Source organism: Callorhinus ursinus, unplaced genomic scaffold (genome assembly GCF_003265705.2).
Source record: "Callorhinus ursinus isolate GAN/ISIS: 27379988/994484 unplaced genomic scaffold, GSC_fseal_2.0 scaffold6, whole genome shotgun sequence".
NCBI lineage: Eukaryota > Metazoa > Chordata > Mammalia > Carnivora > Otariidae > Callorhinus > Callorhinus ursinus.
Genome location: NW_027397068.1, coordinates 71,261,261 through 71,272,534, shown reverse-complemented (window position 1 = coordinate 71,272,534; position 11,274 = coordinate 71,261,261). Strand labels below are relative to the sequence as shown.

At 45.6% G+C, this 11,274-nt stretch overlaps 1 protein-coding gene across 5 annotated transcripts in view; it reads right to left on the bottom strand.

Moving 5' to 3' along the window:
- Nucleotides 1–474: 474 nt before the first annotated feature.
- SYNJ2 (synaptojanin 2) overlaps nucleotides 475–11,274 on the bottom strand; it is a 102,746-nt gene continuing 91,946 nt past the window's right edge. For 4 of the 5 annotated variants that reach the window (XM_073894155.1, XM_073894157.1, XM_073894158.1 and 1 more), the window contains 4 exons: nucleotides 10,587–10,699; nucleotides 9,371–9,479; nucleotides 7,412–7,563; nucleotides 475–5,874 (listed from right to left, as the gene is read on the bottom strand). In XM_073894155.1, coding sequence (XP_073750256.1) covers nucleotides 5,140–5,874; nucleotides 7,412–7,563; nucleotides 9,371–9,479; nucleotides 10,587–10,699 — 1,109 coding nt within the window. In that variant the 3' untranslated portion in view covers nucleotides 475–5,139. Of the gene's footprint in view, nucleotides 5,875–6,881; nucleotides 7,033–7,411; nucleotides 7,564–9,370; nucleotides 9,480–10,586; nucleotides 10,700–11,274 lie in introns of all 5 variants that reach the window. The other variant, XM_073894159.1, reaches the window with a different exon arrangement.

Sequence of the window (11,274 nt, the reverse complement as noted above, 5' to 3'; positions counted from 1 at the left end):
CCTTTTCCTAGCTCATAAACGGGCACTGTCTTGCTGTGTCCTCACATGTGCAGAGGGCAAGAGGGCTCGGTGAGGTCTCTTTTCTAAGAACTCTAATCACATTCGTGAAGGCTCCTCCCTCATGACCTAAGCACCTCCCAAAGGCCTCACCTCCTAATCATCATCTCTGCAGGTTAAGATTTCAACATATGAATTTGGGGGAGGGGTGGCACACAAACATTCAGGCCATAGCACCTTCTTCAGAATTATAGTGTATATATATATATATATATATATATATATATATATATATAGGGCATATCTTATAATGGTATGGTATAATAGGGTACATGGATGGTGTATTAGGTATACTGAAATACAGTAAATTGTTATAATTTTGAGTTTAACAAAATTGATATAGCCCATACACAAAAAAAACCCTCATATTTAAGTATACCAGCAAAAAATAGCAAATGAATTTTAAAGTAAGAATTGTTAGATATAGTTATGGTATAAAGGTTATAAAAATGTTATTTAGAGGTACATATTAGAAGCATTTAGAAGCCAAATGTCATGAGAACAGAATTCCTTCCTTTAAAATATTTTAAAGGAAAAATATAAAGCAAATACAGCAAAATGTTAACTACTATTAAATCTTGGTGATGAACATATGAGGGTTCAAACTATTCCCTCTGATTTCATATATATTTAGAAATAATGCTGAAAACTTCGAGAAATGATGAAATCCTTAAATGAAGAAATACGTTATGGTCTTAGACTGAAGAGTGAATCTTGCAAAGATGGCTATTCTATTCTGTACATTCCCAATAAAGAATTCCAATAGGTTTTATTTTTTTAATGGGATTGATGAATCGCTTCTAAAATTTATATGCAATTTCAGAGTCTAGACAAGATTCTCTTAAGAAAAAGAATGAGGTAGGAGGGCTTGTTTTACCAGATACCAAAGTTAAAGAAAATTAAGACTTAATAAAAATTAGTCAAAAAAGAAGGGGGGGGGCACCTGGGTGGCTCAGTGGTTAAGCGGCTGCCTTCGGCTCAGGTCATGATCTCAGGGTCCTGGGATCAAGCCCCACATTGGGCTCCCTGCTCAGCAGGGAGCCTGCTTCTCCCTCTCCAGCTCCCCCTGCTTGTGTTCCCTCTCTGTCAAATAAATAAATAAAGTCTTTAAAAAAAAAAAAAGACAACGTAGTATCAGCTCAGAGATTGACAAGTAATCTCTTGCGGCACAGAACAGACTGCTTGGGGCGGGGGTGCGGGGTGGGGGGCAGAAGGTCCGAAGTGGCAGGATGAGGAGCAGAGGGAAATCTCTCCCTCAGAGAGGCATCTATTAAACTAGTCAAAATTAGTAAAGGCAATTTGTCTAGAGATTGACCAAAGACTTAAACCGAGAAGCATTAATTCAACAAAACCCAAGGAATCTTGGTAAGAAAATGGGAGGAGGTGGGAAGCCGTTGCATTGGAGAACTATGCACCCATCCTCTACCCGCCCCCTGCGCCCCCCACCCTGGGTTCTGCCTTACAAAAAGACCTGTTCCATTTGGGGTACAGAGGATACATCAAATCTCTCTCTTGCTCGCTCGCTCTCACACACACATCAATGAACACACTTCAAAAATCAATCTTGCACTTGACCACAGACCAAACCTTAATAAATTTTAAAAAGTAGGTTTATCTAGGCCATATTCTTAGGTCATAATCCAAAAAAATAGGAGTAAACAATTTTTAAATGTCAAACCCTTAACTACTGGAAAATTAGTCTCCCTTGGATGAGAGAGAAGATAAAAGCAAATTAATCTAGAAAGTCACAAAAAGGAGAATATTTCATGCCAAAATGTGTGGGGTGCAGTTATAATCAGGGGAAAATATATTAACTTTAAATATCTTTAGTGTTAAGTGAGAAAGTCTAAAGATAATGTAATCTAGTGCTACTTTTAAATTAAGAACAAAATTAAACAAGATGTAAATTAAAGTTAATGAAAAATGTTTTAAAAACCAACAGAAAAAAATAAAATAGAAAGGCTATATAAATCCTAATGTTATTTGAAAGTGCCAATAAAACTGAATAACCCCTTAAGGAACCTAATTCAAGGAAGCAAGAGCAAGTTTGTTATTTAATGAATGGTATAGTGTAACTATCCCTGGGCAAGGTGATACTGGCCCCCCTACCTCACACCATTTATAAAAGAGACAAAACCCAAACTCAGAGGAATAACTAGTAATCACATTTCACCCAGAATACAAGGCAACATGAAGAAGATATTCCAACATTCTTCCATATCCAAAAAGAAACAAACCAAATTAAAAAAAAAAGACAAAATATTTAATAGGCATTTTTTACAACTGCAGTACAAATTATCACTTCAAATAAACATTACAGGGTTTTAATTACTAGTCGCCCAATAAATAATTTTTGCAGCTGATAAAAATTATTTCATTATAAAGCGAATGTTTTAATGTATTACTTTGCTTGTACTTCTACATATCCAGAATATTCTATCTTGAAAGTCAACAACTTAGAACTTTTACAGCAATTGCTTGAGCAGATGTCCTAATTTCAGTCATTTACCGGAACGTATTTTAAAAATAGGCAAGAAGTCAGAGAAGATTAGGTTGGAAAAGGGAATATAATTGGGGTCACAGAGACAACGTTGAATTGTAAATTTCTGTGCCTCAAATTCTCCGCGGTGAACTGTACTGTCTTACAGAGCAGTAATAAAAGACACTTCAAGGCCCGTGTGGGGGCACAGAAAAACCAAAAATAAAAAACCCACAAAGAGAAATCCCTAGGCCGGCAGTTGCTCGTCCAGAATATTTAACCAACTCTGCTGCTAACCTAGGAAACCTACCATCTCTTAAAGCCCTGATCTAAAAACCAAGTAAGGCAATTCCAATTGTCTTTTTTAAGAGAACATTGGTGTGTGAACCTTACATAGGATCACCTCAGAATCCAGTCTACGTTGTTCACGGAATTTGAACACCCCTGATCAAGTATTTGTTCGATTCTTCACGTTAAACTACTTATGAATTTTCCTCGTGACCTGCCTCCTGAGGTCAACACAATTCTGTGTTAATACTTCATGTCAGATCATTAAGAGCTACCTGTGTGAGGAGCACCTTTCTTCATTAAAATTCTGTTCTCTGTCCCATTTATTGGCCACTTCCATCTAGAACAAAGAAACCTGAAAATTAGGCCTATTTCCAGCCTTGCAAGCAACTGTTGCATTACACATAATCTGCTTTCAAATTCACTTCCTTTTTGGTGGGAAAAAGAGGTGACAGGAAAGTACATTTGAATGAGGAAATCTTTGATCCCATTCCCAATTGTACTCCTAGTAGCAATGTGAATCCTGGCAAATTATTTAACTTCTCCAAACCATTTACCCATCTTTTGTTCTTTCTCCCCCGAACTCTTCAAGAATTATGTTGTTTACTTGTGTTTGTTAGAGAGGTAAACGGGAAAGAAAGTACTTACGCTCTACAGAGAGTGTCCTAATCAGCTAAGGTCAGAAACACCTTCTTTTTAAGACTGGTCAACTACGTATATTACCTGTTTATCCCTGTGTGTCACTAAGACCTTCTTCTTTTACCAGTTTTCAAATGAAATGCGATAAATGTTGTAGTTTTGTTTTTGTGTTGAGTGCCAGATTTAAATAATCTGCAGGGTGCCTTGATAGTGGCAGTGAGAAGTCATTCTGAAATCCCAGAGGCAAAAAGAGAGTCTTATCCCCCCAGGCAGGACGATTACTGCCATCCTACCATTAGCATTTAGTGCCATCCTAACCAATTCTCCGGTCACATTAGAGATAATACAGAGTCACTGCTGTATGATTCTAGGACATTAAAAACTCCTAAATATGGTATGTGGCACACTAAGATTTCACCCGTGAATTTCTTGTTAGCAAAAATATGGTATCTGCTCCAAACGGATTCTAGGCCTTACAACATTATTCTGAAAATGTAAAATAGTCTGGTGATGTCTTTCTAAAGGACTGACTAGGGCAAGAAGAGATGTCACAAATGTACAGACAAAAAAACAAACCTAGTACACAGACAGATAAGCAAACCCAAAAATGCTGCCCTGGGGTCTCTCATATACAGGGACAGGTGGTACTTTCCTTCCCGAAACCACAGCCAGGCAGCCCAGGCTAATTGAAATATTCTCCCTAGCGTCACGACGAGGACCAATATTATGTGCCAGCCTGAGTCTGCACGGTTGGTGCTTTTCCTCCACGTGGAACCCAAGGGGGGGGGGAAGAAGTGACGAGGCTTCCTTTAGTAGGGAAGAGCCAGCGTACACAAACTGGTTTAACTAGTGCACCAGGGCTCAAGACGGCAGCACGTGATGGGACATGCAGTAGCTGAGACACGGTATGGGGAGGAGTCTTCAGCCAGCTGAAGCTCCGGTTAAGCCAATGGTATGTGCGTCGGAGCCCAAACAGCGCATGACACCATCTCCCACATAATCAAGGTTCCTGTACATGTACAGAAACACAAGGGCTCACGGGAGTGTGTCGTCTAGTCATTTGGTTGATCTGTTGGCCGCTTTCAACTCCGATTTTTTTTTTTTTTTTTAAACCTGGGGTCAGCAGGCCAGGTACAGCTCTTAATGGTCCCAACCACCTTTGAGCTGATACATCACCCTTCAGGTGGATCGCCAGAAAGTTATCCCAAATCTGTAAAGCACAAACAACATTTTAAAAACACCACAGACACACATGAATCGGAAAAAACAAAACAAAACAAAAAAACCACCAAAGAAAAAAAAAAACAACCACGGAAAATCCAACCGGAGGAGAACTTCTTGGACATTATCAGCCAGATGCCCTGTCCTCAAACCCACACATCGAATCTAACCAGAAGTTTCTCCGACCCCTGAGGGGAAACTAAAATGCACGAGTGTGGACGAAGAAACCGGTCTTGGTGGCTGAATAATCATCTTATTGAATAAGAGACACAATTTCTGCGAAGTACACACGAGTGAGGAAAGTCCAAATGTTTTTTCAGTGCGCCTTTAAATAGTGGTCTCTTTAGCAGGGGTGAGGGCGGGCGGAGGCCGAGGCTCCGGGCTTTCCCTGAGAAGGGACGCCTGAGGGAAGAAGGCACACTTTCTGCAGGAGAGCGGCTGCCCAAGCTTCCTGCTCATGTTTTCGCCAGCGGGTCAAACACCTGCAGCACCGTCCTGTCGGCCTGCTCACCGCCGGTCGGGCAGCGATCCAAGTCCTCCGGCGCGCGCCCCGGCGGCAGCCCCTGGGCAGCCGAGGCAGAGCCCTGCAGCGGGGCTGTGCGCGCTCTTTCCAGGCCCCTGGTCCCCGAGTCCAGCGGGTCGGAGCTCTTGGAGAGCCAGGCATTCTTCAACAGGCTCGGGTGGTGGAGAAGGCTCCAGAAGGGATCCTGAAAATCACCAAGAAGGGAGGCCACCTCGGACTTGGGCTGCTCGGCGCCGGGGGCTGCGGGGCTTGCCGCGCATGAAGCGCCGAGGCCAGCGGCTTGTGGAAGGAGAGCGCCCCCGGCGGGTGGGTGTGCGGGCGGACGGTCGCTGCCGCTGCAGGGGAGGGCCGCGAGGAGCCGGCGGTCGCAGCTCTGCAGCACCTGCAGGTGGAAGGCGGCGGGGGCCGACTTCTTCCTCCTCGGGGGCGCCTGGGGCGCGGGCGGCGGAACCTCCAGCGGGGGCGGCGGGGCGGCCACGGGAGGGGCACCGTCTGGTGCTGGCGGGCCCCCGCTCGGCTTCCTCTCGGTACCCTTCCCAGGCTGAAGTGTTCTCGGTTTGGGAACGGGAGGAACGGCTGCTAGAGGGGGGGTTTCAAGGCTTGTCTCTGGGGGCCCGATCATAAAGTGGACCGTCTGTTGCCCAAACTGGTCTTCCGGTGACTCTGGCTGAGGAAAGGCAGGACCAACAGTGTCAGTCAGTCGGAAGCCAGCACTGGGGGTGCGGGGGTCAGCACCCAGACAGTGTCAGCAGGGGGAGCAGAGATGGGGCTAAGCGGACCCAAGACAGTGTCAACAGGGGGAGCAGAGATGGGGCTAAGCGGACCCAAGACAGTGTCAACAGGGGGAGCAGAGATGGGGCTAAGCGGACATTCTAGCAAATTCGAGATCTGAGAATGTCTGGGATGCCGAAGTGTGACCAGGTACAAGAGAGCGCAGGAGGAACACACATCTGTCCAGTACCAGCAGGTCCAACTAACATAGGAGTGGAAACTTGAAAACCAGGGCCACACCGTGAATATTCTGAGACTAGTTTTTCCTTTGTTACCTTAGGAAATGGGGTTATGCTCTTCCTTTATTAAAAGCGAACCTCTGGAAACTATCATCTCTGAGGCCGCCGCTTGGACAATTCGGCGTGTACCATGCAAGGCGGACGGAACTTATGTGAGGGCAGTAAGCTAACTGAAGGGCTAATGGATCGGCTTGCTCCTTCAATCTCTGATATTTAACTACAGTAGAAGGCAAATCTCACACAGGAACGTCACTTCCTCGGTTCTGACTCAAAACCATCACAAAACAACCGCATGGTGCAAAAGGGAGCTTTTGCACGGAAGGAGCTGTTCGTATCGTAAAGCATCAGCATTTCCTCTGATTCTTTAGAAAACCAACCGCAGAAACGATCCTTCTCCCCCAGGCTTTTATTGTCACTCCTGTGCGGCGGCCTGGGAAAATGACCCATTTCTGCCCTGGCTTTTAAAAGAAAAGATGGAGCAGGCACAAGGAAAAGGAGGAGGGAGAGGTCTGCTTTGTAAGGAGGCAGGGCAGATGGACAGACTCGAGGTGCGGACGTGGGGCAGACCAATGCGGAGGACACAGAGCGAGCGCCAAAGCCACGTCGCACACGCTCTACGGGTGGAAAGCGGCAGTCACTCGGGAATGGCCAGCCAACGGATTACCGAGGGTCCCGTTACTAGAACACCGAGATCAAACGGAAGATCCAGATGTCTCTAGAGGTGCCAGTCTCTGGGCTGCCACTGTCCTGACAAACTCATGTCTCTGAAGCAGCAAGCAAGGCTGAGAAGCTTGAGAGCGAGAGCAAAACACAATCTGCAAGAAAAGTGGCAAGAGAAGGTGTCCAGGCCCCGGTATCAGAGGCCGCGCAGAGCGCGTCCCCACTGCAAATCCACCGACCGGCAAACAAAAATCTGTACCCGTGCAACCTCGTGCGCACGATACGGAGACACACAAACAGGAACAAATTATCCCACAGGGGCTTCGTTTGGGGGCTCCGACAGAACACTCCGGAGGCCTGATAACCTCCCAGCTGTTCCATCGCTGCGAGAGACTCCTGGTTTTTCTGCTCAGCGAGAGCCAAGGACACACAGGCGTGTGAAGGAGGGAAGCGATGGGCAAGCAGCGTCCCCACAGACGGGAGTCCAGGCCCTGGAGCCCCTCGGCAGTGAGAGGCTCCACTACAGCTTCTTACCTTTCCAGTCCTCTGCAAGGTTGGCTTCCTGATGGCGGGGACTCTGGGCGCAGACCGCCGGGGCAGGGGCGGGGCCACCCCTGCCGTGGGCTCTGGTTTGGAAGCCTCTGGGTCCCTCAGGGATGTGGCATTTAGGGCATCTCCTGGGGCACCTGAAACACACAAGCGTATGGACGGCTGAAGTGCACAGGACAGGGCGATTCGCTGCATCACTTAATCTGTAGGCAGTTCGCATCCTAAGAATAATTTGCAACGTACTTCCTTTTTTCTAAAAACAAAAAAATCTCTAAGGGCTGTCAGGACCAACCAGCTAGGTTTAGCTCCCAGCTTCTCATGTTCACCGTCTCAACAGGGATGGTCTTCACGGGGGATCAGTGAGGCCCAGACATTATATGCAAAGTTTTATGTCTGTGTGCATTTCTCTGGGGAGGTAATTCGAAACATCTCAAAATCTCAGCAGGGCTCAGGACCAAGAAGACGTTAGGCTGGGATCCCCGGGAGATTTCAGATCTCAAACCTTTCCTAACCTCTACGTTCATAGAACACTTTTAAAAAGTAGCTTTACTGAGATATAATTCACATGCCACGAAAGTCACCCTTTTTAAGGATACAATTCAGGGGTTTTTTAGTATACTCCCGGAGGTGTACAAACCGTCACCACTATCTGATTCCAGAACATCCTCATCACCACAAAAAGGAACCCTGTCCCCCATTAGCAGTCGCCCCTCCATTCCCTCCTCCCCCCAACCCCTGGAAACTACTAGTAACTTTCTCTCTGTAGAGATTTGCCTATTCTGGACATTTCGTATAAATGGAATCGTATGGGGTGCCTGAGTGGCTCAGTTGGTTGAGCGTCCGACTCTTGATTTTGGCTCAGGTCATGATCTCAGGGTCGTGAGATCGAGCTCCGTGCTGGGCTCCTCACTGGGCATGAGCCTGCTTACGACTCTCTCTCTCTCTCTCTCCCTCTCCCCACCCCACTGATGCTCTCAAATAAATAAATAAAAGGAATCATACAATATATAACCTTTTTTGTTTAGCTTTTACTAAACAATAATAAGGTCAAGATTCACCCATGATAAAGCATATATATGAGTACATTCTTTTTTTATGGCTGAATAATATTCTACTATATAGTTGTTACGCTACCTTTTATCCATTCATCAGTTGGTGGTCACGTGGGTGGTTCACATCCATACAACTGTATTATTTTTGGTTAGTAAAAAAAGAAACCACTCATGATAGTGTTATCCTACAACAGTGTTTCTCGACCTCTTAATTCATGCCCTCCTTCAATGTTACTTGGGATTCCAAATAAGTTACATATCCTGCCTAAAAGCAAATAGAAAGTTGTGATTGGCTATGGCTTTTCAGAGGGCATGAGCTCTCCTTTCTAAAAGAGATATTTGTACAAAATCAAAATGAAAACAACAACCCTCAAAAATATTAGTATCAGCAATTTTGAATGTGATTATAATTAATATGATTAACATGGGTTAGGTGAAGTAACAGCAACAAAAAATTAACAGGCAGTATAGTGGGGGAGAGGTCCCTGCCTGACAGTAAAGAATCTATACTTGCTGGTGATTTAAAAAGAAGACTTTGTGCCTGAAATAGGGATGGGTCCCAAATTATCTCTTGTTATGGAGCTGGCAGAATGAGTTAGTGCCTGGACCATTATTCTTTTCTAAAATTCATTTTTGTTTATTTCAGTCTCTCCCTTAAAGTGCTTCTTAATAATCCTGGGTTATTTTTATATTCTCACTGAATTTTAAATATATAATTTTAAACGGATAATAAATAACATTTGTAGTGGAATTTTATAAAATGTTGCTAAAGGGTGCTTCCAATTTAATACTCCCTCCAGGAGAAAAAAAAAAAAGTTACTTTCTCTACCAGGCCCCTTTTAGTAAGAAGATGCATAAAAGACCAGAAGGAGAGCCCCAGGAGAACACTCACCTCCTCTGGCTTCCAGGAGACATCGGATGGCAGCTTCTGCCTCCTGAGCATTGGTAGTTTTGATCTGCTTGACATTGTAGGGTTTACTTATCCCCATCCTGGCTTTGGGCTTCAGGACAGAAACAAGAAAAAAAGCATATTAACAGAGGCAGGAAAACAGGCTCGCCGGGTCCCCTCACTGCCGACTGATCAATTTGCAGGGGTGAGGGGCAAAGGGCTCCATCAGATGGGAGTTAAACACAAACTCCAATCTAGACTGCAACCCCCAAGCCTCCTTCTCCTGGAAGTACTCTCATACCACGAAGAGGAATGCAATAATTCAGAGCTGACAAGCCTCCTCTCCCAAACTGGGTGGTTACAGGTCTTTGCAATGTGGATAAACCACTATCTATTTAATTAATCAGGTAAAAGCCAGAAAGCACCATCAGAAGCCACTTTTCCCACAGCTCAGCAAAGTTATTAAAACACCTTCCACTCTTTTCTCGCAAATGCTCTTTCTACGTCTTCACCTTGCTCCCTCTTAACCCAAACCTCTGGGTTGCCACTGATGACCTGCCTTCACTGTTGTCAACTACTGAGGCCGAGTCATTCCCTCTTCCTGCTATCACGCGTGACATCTGGTCTAGCCTCCTGGGACAGCTCGCCTCCACCCAGCACCCCGGCTTCACCGCCCTCACCTCCATGCCACTGACTGTCACCTCCTGTCCTCCTGAGCAGCTCACTGCCATCCTCTGGAACTTTCTGCCTCTAGAATCCTCCCTCACTGTGGTTATTACTTGAGTTCCCCTACTTATTTAGGCCCTATTACCCCTCTTCTTAGCCTCTTCTCTCAAGACAACTGATCTGAATTTCTCCTATTTTGCCTTCTATCGAGCACTGCTCTATACACCAAGGTCAAAAGCGAGCCTCAGAAAGCAGCAGAGGAGTCTGGAAACCAACAGTTCCACCACACAGGGACACGTGGGATTTTTCATCAAGTAAGATTTTCTAACACTCTATACCACCATGCAGAAACCCTGTAACAGATCTGCTCCTGAGTTCTGGGTTTGGGAGTGCGCTGGTGGGCAGGCGGAGGGTAAAGAGATGTAGGTGTATGTGTTCACTGAGAAGAGGCAATCCCACAGGATCTTAGGGGCCGAAGACGAACCATGGTGCAGATCCCTTAGGTTTGAAATGCTGGCCTGTTTTGCTTTGAGCTGAACACGGAAGAACTCACCGCCTGCTGGGGTGCTCCCGGCAGAAGTTTTGCCGTCTGCAAAATCGAGTACTGCCCGTGGATGCCAGAGGAGATGGACACATCTGACGCCGACTTTTTCACCATTAAACCAGCTGTGAAAACCAACGAGGGCAGAGTCTCAATCTTAGTGAAGTCACCAGCTGCTTTGAGGCCAATTCCCAGGCAGCCGAGAGCCAGGCCAACCACGGACGCAGTTAGGGTCTCAGCCTGTGTGGGGCAAGTGGGCATCCACAGGGTCGATATTAAATTTTTCTTTTGATTCTCAGTTTGTGCCTATTCTCTAGAGAAGTATTATTTGAAAGCAAATTTTAATCTAACATCCTGGGGGGGGGTTCAAAAATCTGATATAAAAGTCAATGTATTTTTGAGTGGTCTAAAATATACTGCTGTTATTGGGACTCCATTTTAAAAAATGGCTTGTGGGCAAAATCTAAAAAATCCCAAAGCAGGGGAATAAATGATATTAAATGACACAGTCATTAGGAAAGCATATTTTAGAACATGTAGGGGCACCTGGGTGGCACAGTCGGTGAATGTCCAACTCTTGCTTTTGGCTCAGGTCGTGATCTCAGGGTCATGAGATCGAGCCCCGTGTCAGGCTCTGCGCTCAGTGCAGAGTCTGCTTGGGACCCTCTCTCCCTCTGCCTCTGCCCCTCCCCCGACACTG